The sequence below is a fragment of the Malus domestica genome, chromosome 12 (assembly GCF_042453785.1).
Source record: "Malus domestica chromosome 12, GDT2T_hap1".
NCBI lineage: Eukaryota > Viridiplantae > Streptophyta > Magnoliopsida > Rosales > Rosaceae > Malus > Malus domestica.
In genome coordinates this window covers 26,118,094-26,132,869 of record NC_091672.1, presented here as the reverse complement: position 1 = coordinate 26,132,869, position 14,776 = coordinate 26,118,094, and the positions used below count along the sequence as shown (strand labels likewise).

The 14,776-nt window shown below is 33.7% G+C and overlaps 2 protein-coding genes across 2 annotated transcripts; both read left to right on the top strand.

Moving 5' to 3' along the window:
• The first annotated feature begins 695 nt into the window (after positions 1–695).
• Positions 696–4,439, top strand: LOC103430452 (probable WRKY transcription factor 70). Its single transcript, XM_008368584.4, has 3 exons — positions 696–1,300; positions 3,493–3,597; positions 3,755–4,439. Exons 1-3 carry the CDS (start codon positions 801–803, stop codon positions 4,257–4,259), a joined length of 1,110 nt encoding a protein of 369 aa, XP_008366806.3. The 5' UTR covers positions 696–800; the 3' UTR covers positions 4,260–4,439.
• Positions 4,440–8,120: 3,681 nt separating this feature from the next.
• On the top strand, positions 8,121–10,220 carry LOC108172851 (probable WRKY transcription factor 46). The gene is made up of 3 exons (XM_070810121.1): positions 8,121–8,565; positions 9,364–9,468; positions 9,581–10,220. The coding sequence occupies exons 1-3, from the start codon at positions 8,297–8,299 to the stop codon at positions 10,089–10,091; spliced, it is 885 nt and encodes a 294-aa protein (XP_070666222.1). The 5' UTR covers positions 8,121–8,296; the 3' UTR covers positions 10,092–10,220.
• Positions 10,221–14,776: the final 4,556 nt, after the last annotated feature.

Here is a 14,776-nt window from a genome sequence, read left to right as displayed (position 1 = left end):
ACAATAGCTGGACCTCGACCCACCACCCAAATCCAAAGTTTCATTGAAAGTCATGTGTTGGTGCTGCTATACTATAATGAAGGTGCGGCGATATGATTAAGGAGATCAAAGGATTTTGTTTTTTAAGTACATTAGAGGTAATTTTAGAAATAATAGGTGGAAAAATAGTATTTTAATTTGTTAACTTTTTATGATAATTAGGATAACAACATGAATTAAAAAATAAAACAATAAAGTGGATCTAGTACACTCTTTCCGAATTACAATAAGACAATACGATAATATAGATGGCCCAACAACTGGTGATTTTTATATTGTTGGTTTACTAATATTATAAATAAATAAATAATTAAAAACACAATAAATTAAAAAATTTCGACAAGCCCAGGTAGGAACCAGTGGCTGACGCCCAACAATATAGATGGCCCAACAACTGGTGATTTTTATCTAGTAGCACTCTTGCATTATTATTATTATTATTATTTTTTGAGTTTATTTTCAGATAGCAACAAGCACAGAACAAGCGCGTGTGGAGCAATCAACCAAATATAGCATTACGTGGAGGCTCATCCGGACTTTGGTTGGAAAGATATACCTGAATCGCGTGTATCGTATCGGATTGTGACTCCTGGAGTTTCACTTGTCCTTCCTTCAACCTGAGGAGCTTCTTTTGACGGATATAAAACGATACCTCCCGTCACTTTGGCTACAGCTAAGCAACCATAAACCCTCACAAACACAGAGATTAATTAATTTTTAATCATTATATAAATTAATTGGCAATCAGGAGATTAGGATTAATGGAGTGGTCGTGGCCGGAAACTGTGCTCTCAAATAGGGAGAGGGTGATGGAGGAGTTGATCCAAGGGCGTGAACTGGCAAGTCAACTTAGTAAGGCTTTTGATAATAGGTCACTTGTTAATGGTGATGATTGGGGATCGGCTGAAGGTATTGTTAATAAGATTTTGGGGTCATTCGTTAGTACCCTCTTGATTATAAATGGGAAGGAGTCTGTTCAGGAGTTTGTTCAGGAGTTTGTTTCTGATCAGATTCAAGGAAATAGTAGTGGTGTGAGTGGCGATGGTAGTGGTGGTGGTAGTGGTGTTGGTGGCGGTGGTAGTGGTGTTGGTAGTGGTGTTGGTGACGGTGGTAGTGATGGTGGTGGTGGTGCTTATTCATCATCTGCGGATGCTAATCATGATCATGCAGCTGCTATGAAGTCTGAAGATTGTACTGAGGAGGAGATCAGTTGTAAGAGCACGTTAACCTTCAAGGATGGTAGAGGTTCTTACAAGAGAAGGTAATTAGTTATATTTCTGTAATTAATTACTACCTAGGTAATATTCGTCAACATCTGCATTAATTAGCATATTGTTCAAAATGAATTTTTTTTCCCAGTTAAAGACTCTTTACATGTATGATTAATTGATTGTTAATCTCAAACATTTGTGTATGAAACCTACGATACTAAAGAGTCTTTTACTTTGATAATTAATCATCCACTAGTGCGTGATAAGGAAAGCTATAATTAATTTGCTCATAATAGTTGTTAGATTTATGTGGATACGTGAACAACTATAATTATAATTAATCTAACACAAGTTGTTAGATTGCTCACACAACAGCTGTTAGATTCCTGTGGATAAATATAATTATTATTTTTTTATCCTATAATGCATAGAATTTTTGTAGAGACAAAAGAGTGAAGACTACCACTTGCTCTCATATGTTCATTTTGTGCCATTTCTAACAAAATTTGAAAGCTACCGTTGTAACTTATATTGAATTTAAATCTAAGAGAAAATTTGAAATAGGTCCAATTTTATAGGCCTACTTTTGAAATAGGTCTAATTTTTAGTAATTTTTTACTTTTAAAATAAATGCAATTTTTAGTTATTTTAGACTCATATCAAAAGACTATCCATCTAGATATCCATTCCTATCCTTATTACCATGGCAGCATTACTGCATAACATTGACCGTACATTTCATTAAAAAAATGAGAATTTTGTTTGGTTTAATGATTTAAAAGTTTTAATGACAAAAAGTTGCAACTAGTTAATTAATTTGCTCGTAATAGTTATTAGATTATGTAGATGTGTGAACAACCATGATTGTAATTAGTTTACTCACACAACCGCTTTTAGATTCATGTGGATGAATATATAAATATATATTTATTTTTTTCCTAATAATGCATATGATTTCTGTAGAGTAAAAGAGTGAAGACTACCACTTGCTTTCATATGTTCATTTTATGCAATATTCGGACAAAATTTGAATGCTATTGTTGTTCCTTATATTTAAGGCTTATTATATTCACACCCCACATATTGTTGAATACACCACACATACTTAATAAATCCCACACTTATTTTTTAAACTAAAAATTATCTTAATAGACCTCACTTACTAACCAAATCTACCCTCACACCCCACACATTCCATACACCCCACATACCCCACACCAAAATCCACCTCAAGTCCTCATCTTGTACCCAAAAAATAAAATAAAAATTAAAGTCTTTGTCTTAGCACATTTGCAACCTCTAAATAAAACTTTGTGAAAAAGAGGAAAGGGAAATGAACATTTGCAACCTACAAATATCAGTTTTGACTACTGTATTCTTTACTTATTGCTTCTTCTTTTCCAGTACTGTGAAAAATCGCTTCGGATCGAGCAGTTCATCAATACCCATATCAGTTGTAGTCTTTAATTCATGAAAAATGCACTATAGCCGATCAAGAAACTACATAATACAAATTAAATTAAGAATAACTAAACAGAGAATGAGCAACAAGGGAAAGAACGGACAAAAAAAAAGTCAAAATCTTTTTAAATGATTTGGGGTGCAGGAAGAAAATAATTGTTCTTTCTTTCTTTCTTTCTTTTTTAAATTTTTAGGGCTTAAATAGTCATTTTATACAAGTTATTTAACATTAAATATTGAGTGGGGTGTATTCAATAATTTGTGGGGTGTTAATAAAAAAACCTATATTTAATTATCTAAATATCCGGTTGTTCCTTATATTTAATTATCTAAATATCCATTACTATCCTTCTTACCATGGCAGCATTACCACTTAACGTTAACCGTACATTTCATACAAAATAGATGGGAATTTTGTGTGATTTAATGATTTAAAAGTTTTAATAACAAAGGGTTGCAACTTGTTAATTAATTTGCTCATAAAAGTTGTTAGATTTATTTATATGTTTGAACAAATAATTATAAATAATATACTCAGACAACAGCTGTTAGATTCCTGTGGATGAATATAATTATTTTTTATTCAATAATGCATATAATTTCTGGAATGACAAAAGAGTGAAGACTACCACTTGCACTCATATGTTCATGTTATGCCATCCTCTGACAAAATTCGAATGCTTCATTTGTTCCTTATCCTTCATAGAAAATAGATGGGAATTTTGCCTAATGATTTAAAAGTTTTAATAACAAAGAGTTTCAACTTGTTTATTCATTTCAGAAAGACTTCACACTCTTGGACTAGAGATACTCCTGCGTTGATTGCCGACGGTCATGCATGGAGAAAGTATGGACAAAAAATTATCCACAATGCCAAGCATCCAAGGTAGATACATGTATACGATTTACCTTGTAAAATTATAACAATTTTCAATAATTAAAATGGTAATAATTTCAAGAAATGAAGTTAACCACATTATGCTATATATATATATATATATATATATATATATATATATATATATATATATATATATATGCAGGAACTACTTTAGATGCACACACAAATACGATCAAGCGTGCAAAGCAACCAAACACGTGCAACAAGTTCAAGATCATTCACCAGTGTTTCGAACCATATATTATGGCACCCACAAGTGCAGAGACCACCTCAAAACTTCTAAACTGCTCTTGGATTGTACAAGTCCTAGAGATTCTTCACAGTTCATTAGTTTTGAAAACGTCAATTGTATGACAAACAAACAAGAGCACCCATTTTTCGCATCCTTCGCTTCATCATCGGTTAAAGAAGAAGTGTTCGTCAAAGAAGATATGCCAACAACTGATCATATGGTGACAAGCGACCACAACCATTCATCACCGTGCGATCATCTTGTGTCGCGTGATCTGACGGCGTTCGAGTCCTCTGGGCCCATGAGCGGGTTTTCATCAAGCATTGATCAGTATGATCATGACAATATGTTTTGGGGGATGATTGCCGAGTCTTACTTTGATAAATATAATGAAGTTTTGCAATGTGGATTTTGAATTTTGAGTTTTGATGATTAGTACGTAGCTAGCGTACTCCTTGTAGTAAATTGAATTTAAGAGAATCGGGTGTATGTTCGGTTTCTTTGAAGAAACTTATTGCTTTCTCGGTGTATAAAATTGTGTAAACACAGTAAATTATTGGAAGAACAAAAAGAAAACAAGAAGCAATCTTTCCTATTTCTTCTTGTTAAGTGATTAATGGAAACTTAATGCTCAAACTTAATGGAAACTTAATGCACAAAATAATCAAATCAATTCTCCGATAAGTAGAGCTCTGATAAAATTCGATACGATCTGTGAATAGAAACGAAATGCACAAAATTATAAACCAACAAGAACCCTATTGTTTTAGAATTTTCCTTGTATAGTTTTACAATTATGATGATCTTACAACAAGAACCCTCTCTAATTTAGTTGTTTCAATTAGTGTGTGTTCTTTAACGTTTTCCAAAACAGTTTTTCATTTTGAAGATACCAAAAACGGGTTGATTTTTGGATTGGTATCCTATATCTAAACTGAATTCTTATTGTTAAATAATCTCTTTCTAGTTTCTCGGAGACAATTAGAAGATCCTCTAGAAGAAATACATGCTTCTTTGTTACATTGCTATGTAAAAATAAACTCAAAAAAAATAAAAAATGTAAAAAACAATATTTAGCTTAAGTTCTGTAAAACATCAAATTAATATTTCCTATGTTTTTCAAGAATAGTCTATATTAATAGAAAATGCACCGCATTTATTTAAGAAAAAAAAAATTCTTTTATGCCACCACCACCACCACCACATCCTCCACCTCTATCACACATCCACTATGGCCACCACCACTTCCACCATCCCACTGAACCACCACTACTGCCACCATAGCCACCACAATCATCACCATCAGCAATTTCACAATGTCCACCACCATCACCTCCACCATGGCCACCACCACCTCTACTATTTTCGCCACTATCATCCCCACCACCTCCTAACCACCAGTTTTGAAATCATCCCTTACAACCATTATTGACACAACCAAGCTCTGCTACCATCGTCTCCACTATCAGCACTACCACCACAGCCTCCACCATTGCCCCGTACTCGACTATGGTCACCACTTATCCCACCACAACTGACACTTCTATTGTCACCACTACTACCACCACCTCAGCCATCATTGCTATCAATACCACTCTCACAAGTTCACAACAATTACTATCTCTACCACTACATTATTCACCATCTTAAAATTTTACACAATTATTACTAGCTACCTAACATAAATTTATAAGTTTTTTTTTTTAACATTTTAGATATTCATATTAGACACGTTTTTAGTGTTTTTCTTTCTAAAAATCGCTATCGAATTAAACTATTAGACTCATTCTCATTTCATAAAGTCTTATATGTTGTCTTCATTTTACAAAATAGCTGTTGAAAATTGTTTTGTGAAATGTTAATTAACGAACCCTTCAATTTCTATTAACACGTATACCTGATGATTTGAGGTGAAATGTGAACAAATATATCTATGCAATTCCTGTTGTAATCGATAAGGCTAAAAATCTAAAACAAGTTGAAAGTCTAATTCCTTAAAGATAAGCCTAAGAAATATGATAATATAGATGGCCCAACAACTAGTGATTTTTATATTGTTGGTTTACTAATATTATAAAAAATAGGAACATGTGGCTGACGACACTAGCTTACCTCATGCAATGACGCCGTAAACATGTCGTAAGATAGCAACAAGTAAACAACAACCGCGCGTGGAACAATCACACCGAATATAGACTTAAAACGCGTGCGTGGTTTTGGATTGTGACTCTTGGACCGTCACTTTTCCTTTCCTCACCATGAGACTTCTAAAGGAAATGTCAAATACGCGCTAAAACTAAAAATATATCAAGATATTCTTCAAGAGAGATGTTATATACAAAGTGATAGATAAGTTATTTTACTATTTACTTTGTACTTATTTTTTTCCACAGTAAATAAAGATGGAGTTAAATGTTTTTAATTTAATTTTTTTAATGCACAGGTCCTATCGACAATTTTGATTATTTTTGAATAATTATTGTAACCATTGGACCAATATATTAATAAAATAAATATTTGACACATTTACTGGAGAGATATTTCAGTTTGTTGGGCGTATGACCTAATACACTAAATGTAATAATACAATTAGTTGGAAACTTAAAAACAAAATTTTCTAATAATTTTAGAGCATATCCAAATAAGATGTCAAAAGATAAATGTCAAATTTTAATTTGATAGATGAAGTGGCAATGTTAGATTTTCTTTTTTTCCAACCGATATGTTTTTTTGTTATAAATGATATTTATAGGGCTCATTTTAAAAAGAAAATAAATTAAAATAAATTTTCAAGATCTGTAATTGGTGCATTCATGGGATCCACACAATAAAATAATTTAAAATTATTTGACATCACATTTTCTCATATGTCAAATTTGACATATGAAATCTCATATGTCAATCCACATAGGATTGACATATTAGTTGGAGCTTGCTCCTGTTTTAGGATTTGACATCTCATTTGGCATGACACTTGGTGTACCGGGTTGCGTTCGTGGCACACTAAAAAATTTCTCCATCCATGAAAATGAAGAAAGATTTAACATTTATATTCAATTGACCATATCAACTTACGATTAATTGCAATGTCATACATCCGCTTACGATTAATTACGATTTCAGAGGACCTTCTTTTGACGGATGTAAAAGGTTACCTCCCATATCGACTAAATAGCCAAAATGGTCACTGAGATTTGCATAATTCATCACTTTGGCCCTAACATTTCAAATCAATCAAAGTGGTCCCCGAGATTGTCCACCATCCATCATTTTGGTCATTCCGTTAAAAATTCTGTTAAGTGTCCCAGAGCTCTTAGCCGAAAGTTTGGGTAATTTTCAAAGTTTTGTAACTCAATCGTTTCTTAACCAAATTCGACCCCTAATATATCAAAATGAAGATAGGAAAGTGTAGAATAAGATTATACCTATTTGGAAGCCCAATGGTTGCCAGAGATGGCCTTGAAAATAGCCTCAAAGTTGACTAATCCGAGGGAAAACTGGAAAACTCGTCGGAAACTGGGTAAACTTTAAACGTTCATAACTTCTTCAATACTCAACAAAATCAAGTGATTCAAAAACAAAATCATACTTCTCGATAAGACGAAGAGAATGGTACCTTTTTCGGTTGCTAAATCGTCATGGTTTGGTCGAAAAATGGCTCGAAAGTTGCATCAATTTCAGGCCAAACCATGACGATTTAGCAACCGAAAAAGGTACCATTCTCTTCGTCTTATCGAGAAGTATGATTTTGTTTTTGAATCACTTGATTTCGTTGAGTATTGAAGAAGTTATGAACGTTTAAAGTTTATCCAGTTTTCGGCGAGTTTTCCAGTTTTCTGCTATTTTCAGGCCATCTCTGGCAACCATTGGGTTTCCAAATATGTATAATCTTATTCTACACTTTCCTATCTTCATTTTGATATATTATGGGTCGAATTTGGTTAAGAAACGATTGAGTTACAAAGCTCTGAAAATTGCCTAAACTTCCGACCAAGAGCTCCGGGACACATAACGGAGTTTTTAACGGAATGACCAAAATGATGGATGGTGGACAATCTCAGGGACCACTTTAATTGATTTGAAATGTTAGGGACCAAAGTGATGAGTTATGCAAATCTCAAGGACTATTTTGGCTATTTACCCCTCCCATATCACTTAATTTGGCTACAGCTAAGAAAACCACAAACCCTCTACAGAGAGATTAATTAATTTTTTAATCGCTATATATGTTAGTTGTTAATCAGGAGATTAGGATTAATGCAGTGGTCGTGGTCGGAAAGCGTGCTCTCAAATAAGGAGAAGGTGATGGAGGAGTTGATCTAAGGGCGTGAACTGGCAAGTCAACTTAGTACGGCTTTTGATAACAGGTCACTTGTTAATGGTGATGATGGGGGATCGGATGAAGGTATTATTAATGAGATTTTGGGGTCAGTTGTGAATACCCCTTTGATTATGAATGGGAAGGAGACTGATCAAGAGTTTGTTTCTGATCAGATTCAAGGAAATAGCAGTGGTGTCAGTGGTAGTGGTGGTAGTGATGGTGGTAGTGGTGCTAGTGAAGGTGGTAGTGATGCTGGTGGTGGTGCAGATTCATCATCTTGGGGTGCTAATCATGATCATGTAGCTGCTATTAAGTCTGAAGATTATCCTGAGGAGGAGATCAAGATCAATTGTAAGAGCACTTCAACCTTCAAGGATCGAAGAAGTTATTACAAGGGAAGGTAATTAGTTATATTTCTCTAATTAATTACTACCTAGGTAATATTCATCAACATCTGCATTAACATGTTGTTCCAAATAATTTTTTTCTCCAATTAAGTGCTCTTTCCATGTATGATTAATTGATTGTTCAATCTCAAACATTTGTTTAATAAACCTAACACTAAATAATATTTTACTTTGACAATTAAATAATGATCCACCAGTGATGAATAACTGTAATTAATTTGCTTACAATAGCTGTTAGATTTATGTGGATGTGTGAACAACTATAATTAAAATTAATTTACTTATAACAACTGTTAGATTCATGTGGATGAGTATAATTGTTATTTTTTTATTCAATAATGAATAGAAATTTCTATTGAGACAAAAGAGTGCTGTCGTATGTTCATGTTTATGCCATATTCTGAAAAAAATTGGATGCTTCGATTGCTCCTTGTCTAATGATCTAAACATCCACATAATGTTAACCATACATTTTACAACAACTGTTAGATTCCTGTGAATGAGTATAATTGTTTTTATTTTATTCAATAATGCATAGAAATTATTGAGACAAAGGAATGAAAGACTAGCATACCAGTTATGCCATATTTTGGCCAAAACTTGGATGCTTCTATTAGTTTCGTTATATTTAATGATCTAAATATGCATTCCTATCTTTCTTACCGTGGAAGCATAATGCTAGCATTACCAGTTAACGTTAACCGTAATTTTATAAAAAATAGATGGGAATTCTGCCTAATTTAATGATTTAAAAGTTCTAACAAGAGTTGCAACTTGTTGATTCCTTACAGAAACACTGCACACTCTTGGACTAAAGACACTCCTGCTTTGATTGATGACGGTCATGCATGGCGAAAATATGGACAAAAAAATATCCGCAATGCCAAGCATCCAAGGTACATACATATATACGATTTACCTTGTGAAATTGTGACAAATTTCAGTAATTAAAATGGTAATAATTTCAAGAAAGGAGTAGACCATGTGGCTATGTTATATGTTATGCAGGAACTACTTTAGATGTACTCACAAATTCGATCAAGCGTGCAAAGCAACCAAGCATGTGCAACAGGTTCAGGATCATCCACCAATGTTTCGAACCACATACTATGGCACCCACACCTGCAGAGACTACTTCAAAACTTCTGAACTGGTCTTGGATTGCACAAGTCCTAGAGATTCTTCAGAGTTTATTAGTTTTGATAGTGCCAATTGTTTGACAATCAAACAAGAGCACCTATTTTCTGCACCCTTCGCTTCATCATCAGTTCAAGAACCGATCGTTAAGGCAACAAGTGATCATACGGTGACAAGCCATGACAACCATTGGCCATCGAGTGATTATCTGGTGTCGCATGTTGATCTGATGGCATTCGAGTCTTCTGGGCCCATGAGCGGGTTTTCATCAAGCATTGATCAGTATGATGGTGACGATGTGTTTTCGAGGATGATTGTCGAGTACTTTGATATATATAATGAAGTTTTGCAATACGGAATTTTGGGGGTTTTTGAACTATAATCCTTGAAGAAGATTAAAAATTCGTAAAAATTTGGTGTTAGATTACATTTTAATTTTAGTCTTTTAATGTGTACTTAATTCAAATTTATCTCATATTTTTGTTTTAATATTTAATGGATATCTTATTTAAAGTCTCCGCATAAAAAATTTCATGTATTTTTATAAACATTTTAATTCATTAATTTTGCTTAACTTTCTCTAATTTGTGTACCTAAACGTCTGTACCATAATACATTTTACTGAACTAGTATACTGAAATGTCCGTACTTAAATATATTATATTGAATTAGTGGCACATAAGAAAATATATTGTAAAGTTCATACCTAAACATATTATACTTAATAACAGAATGCTGATGTGGCTTTAGTGTATTGGTCCATGCGTCAAAGTGTAATTAAATTGTAATAAGATTAGGTTGTTATGAGTTAGTTGGCTGGCTGCCTTTATTTGTAAGCTAGTTAGTTAGAATCTCAAACACTATATGTACTGATGGAGCTTCTCATTTCTCATTAATGTGAATCTCTTCAAAGCTATACTTTTCCCTCTTTCTCTCTCTTCTCTCTCTTCGACTCTTTACATTTATGAAGTTTTTCAACTTTCTCATAATTTCTGCAACTTTGTAAAGCTTGATTGAGCATTGTTATGATGGTATCGAGCCAGCGATCTGCTGAGAAGATCTGATTGAGAATTTTTGTGGCAGATTTTGGTCATCATGTTTCCAGCGATTTGTCTTGTATCGATTTCTGCAACTGTGATTCTTATGGTAGTTTACAACGGAGAAAATGTTAAATCCGGTGACATCTCAGGTTCTATGTTCGAAATTCTTCAACATATCATCTTGTCATGAAGATTTATTGTTGAATCTTGCTTTTCTTGAAGCTCTTGAAGATCAATTTTTTGTGATAGTAGTTAGCATCTTTACTTTCTTGTCAAGATTAAGGCCAATGCCATTTCTATATGTCTCGATGATATAGATCTCTGAATTGTACAAAGGCCAATGCCATCAATTCAGTATGTGGAGTGAATCCAAAGGCCAATGCCAGTGATTCCAAGTTTTGGGTTTTTTTCAATCTTGTTAAATAGTGTTGATTGTAGTTGCTGAATCAAAAAGGTCAAAGCCAGTGATTTTAATTGTTTCTTGCAATTCTTGAAACTTGAAGCTTAGTGGTTTATTTCTTGTCTTGAAGAAAAGTTGTTTAGTTGTTGATTTGAAGTATAGCTATGGCATCTCCACTTGTGAAAGTTGAAGGGTTGTTGGGTATGCTTACAATTAAGCTTAGTAAACATAATTACACTAAATGGGCATTCCAGTTTAAGTCTATCTTAAAAGGATACAAGCTTTTTGATGGTTTTGATGGTATTGTTGAATGTCCTGCTAAATTTGTGCTCAATGCTGAATCTGGGGTTAACAAAGAAATTACAAGAGCATTTAATGAATGGGAGTCCATTGATTTGACACTGTTAAGTTTGTTGATTGCTTATCTTTCTGATGATGCTATAGAATATGTAATTGGGTGTAGAATTGCTAAAGAGGCTTTGTCTAATCTTGAGGAGAGATATGCTTCAGTGTCTAAAACTACAGTTAATCACTAGAAAACATAATTACATACCATTAAAAATGAGGAGATACAATGAATAAATATTTGTTGAAGTTGAAATCTATTAGGGTTTAGTTAACAGTTGCAGGAGAGTTTATGTTATATAATGATGTTATGATTGTTGCATTAGCTGGTTTGCCAAAGAAGTATGCTATGATTAGAACTATGATTCTGACTAGAGATATTACTGTTTCCATGAAAAAGTTTCGAGTTTTGTTACTTGGTGCTGAAAGGGAAAATGACATGACTATTAACTATTTTTCTCATAGCATGTTAGCTTTATATATGCAAGGGGGTTCTAGTTCTGTAGGATCATCTTAGTTCAATAATGGTGCATCTTGTTCTAATTCTGCTAATGAGGAATCCTCTAGCACTGGTGGTCGAATCATTCATGTTCCAAGGGTACCTTATGGATCCCAACCACCTGGATTCATTCCATTGTTCTCTCAAACACAGTCTCAGCCTCAGTCTCAGTTTCATCAAGTGCAATGTGCTTATTTTCTTGAACCAAATAAGTTTGGCTATGACAATGGGTTTGTTGGTAACATGGATCCATCTTTCACCAATGGTCAACAAATCCCACCTCCTACACAATATAATGGTAACCAACAGAGACCATATAATGGAAATTAACAAAGAGGAAATGGTTTTAAGTCTAACTATAGAGGTAGAAGGTTTAATAACTACAGATCAAGTAATAACTAGTCTAGAAAGGACAACTCAACATCTTGAGTGTCAAATTTGTCAAAGAAGATGTCATACTGCTTTAAATTGCTTTTACGAGAATTCTCAGATACTAGCAACTAGATTTACTACTAAGTGTCAGATATGTGGAAAAATAGGGCACATTGCTCTTGAGTGTTACCATAGGAGCAACTATTCATATCAAGCTGCTGGACCTCCACGATCTTTGCAACCAACTTTCAATGCAAATCAACAAGTTCCTCAAATCCCACACGTTTCATTTTCTCAGCAGCCTGGTCCATCTAACTCTCAAGGCTCATATGCTACTCATTTTTCATATCAAATTCTTGGTGCTCCAAATTTTGTTCCATCTCAAAATCCTCCTGGGATCGATAAGACATTAATACATGCTCTGGCAGCTCAAAATACTACAATAACAGCAAATCAACCTATGTGGATACTAGATACTAGAGTTTCTCATCACATGACATCAAATCTTACTAGCTTGAACAACATTTGAAGGTTCAAAAACTATTAAAATTGGCAATGGTTAAGACTTACCTATTCAGCACACTGGTTCTATAGTGATTAAAACTCCATCTCACTCTCTTATGTTAAAATAAGTTTTACATGTGCCTTCCATTGCAACCAATCTCATGTCTGTAACACAGCTATGTAAAGACAATACATGTTGGTTTATGTGTGATGACACATTGTTTTTATGCAGGACACAAGAGAGATGTTGTACAAAGGAAGAATTAAACCTGGTGAATTGTTTCAGATTCTTGCATTAACTTTCTCTTCTGCAACTACTTTGTTGGGTTAGTTAGTGAAGTATTTAGTGTGGCATCAAAGGCTACGACATCCAACTAATGAAGTTCTGTTAGTGATGTTAGCTAAATCTCATATTTCTCATTCTATAGATGATGTTCATAAGATGTGCACCGCATGTATTCATGGCAAAATAACTAAAACTCATTTTCATGATGAGTCAAATAGTTGTATTTTACCATCTGATAGAGTGCACACAGATGTATAGGGTACATCCTCCTATTAGATCAATTGAAGGGTATAGATACTATGTAGTATTTGTAGATGATTATACAAAATTTGTGTGGATTTTCCCACTATTCAATAAATCAAAAGTATTTTCTACATTTGTGAAGTTCTACAAGTTTGTTGAAGTGCAGTTTGGTTTTAAAATTAAAAGTTTACAATCAGATGGAGGCGGTGAATTCATAAGTAATGTTTTTAAGGATTTCATAGCAACAAATGGTATGACTCATAGAGTGGCATGTATTTACACACCACAATAGACCTATTAGAATGACTAATAGAGTGGCGATGTTTTCTCTCAGCTAATGGCTTGGCTGAGAGAAAACATCGCCATATTATTGAAACTGCAATTACTCTAATGGATGCAACTGGTCTAGCTTAAGAATTTTGGTATCATGCATGTGCTCATGCAATGTTCTTAATAAATAGGATGCCTTTTAAAACATTACACATGAACTCTCCTTATTTTGCATTGTTTGACAAACATCCTAATCTACAAGAGTTGAAAGTCTTTGGCACAATTGTGTATCCATACCTAAGGCATTATAATGATAACAAACTGCAACCTAGGTTTTCAATATGTTTGTTCTTAGGATATGCATCAAGATATAAGGGGGTTATTTGCTATCATCCGCAAGCCAAAATATTAATTTTATCCATACATGTGCTTCATGAGGAAAATCAATTTCCAACAAAGGTTAATAGATTTGAAATCTCTGAGAATATAAACACAATAGTTCCTAGTTCTTCATCTCTAGTGATTGTGAATGTTGTAACTTTTGAAAGTCAAAATAATACATCTCAGGTAATGAATCATGCTACAACTTCATCAACTCAAGTACAGCAATTTGATATTGGGTATACTTCATGATCTACATAACATCTGGTGGACTTCGAAATGGTTCTAATCACACTCAATCATCAAATGTTGAAGGGTCATCTCATGAATCTGAAACACACAGTTCACAGGTTCTTCCTCAAACACGAGATCAATTTCTCCCATTGTTGCATGTCTTTGATCCTGCACAACTTCAAGTAATATTGCCTATCCCAGATACACATAAATCCATTTATGAAGCTAATCATATATCTAGTTATAGCAAAACACACAGTATGACAACTAGATTGCAATCTAGTGCAATTATGAGGAAAAACTATGCTGCTTATTTGTATGTGTTACCTGAGCTAAAATCACTACAAGTTGTGATTATGCTAGATATTCCTTTTTAGCATAAATCAATGATACTAATGAACCAAAAATATTAAAAGCCGCTTCATCAAATCCTTATTGGCAGCAAGCAATGTTGAATGAATATGATGCACTAAAGGCTCAAGGTACATGGATA

What these genes read in the sequence shown, in the direction of transcription:
- LOC103430452 (XM_008368584.4), top strand. Translation starts at nt 801, where the DNA reads ATGGAGTGGTCGTGGCCGGAAACTGTGCTCTCAAATAGGGAGAGGGTG. An exon ending in AGAGGTTCTTACAAGAGAAG is followed by an intron (nt 1,301 to 3,492) that starts GTAATTAGTTAT and finishes TATTCATTTCAG; the next exon opens with AAAGACTTCACACTCTTGGA. An exon ending in CACAATGCCAAGCATCCAAG is followed by an intron (nt 3,598 to 3,754) that starts GTAGATACATGT and finishes ATATATATGCAG; the next exon opens with GAACTACTTTAGATGCACAC.
- LOC108172851 (XM_070810121.1), top strand. Translation starts at nt 8,297, where the DNA reads ATGAATGGGAAGGAGACTGATCAAGAGTTTGTTTCTGATCAGATTCAA. An exon ending in AGAAGTTATTACAAGGGAAG is followed by an intron (nt 8,566 to 9,363) that starts GTAATTAGTTAT and finishes GATTCCTTACAG; the next exon opens with AAACACTGCACACTCTTGGA. An exon ending in CGCAATGCCAAGCATCCAAG is followed by an intron (nt 9,469 to 9,580) that starts GTACATACATAT and finishes TATGTTATGCAG; the next exon opens with GAACTACTTTAGATGTACTC.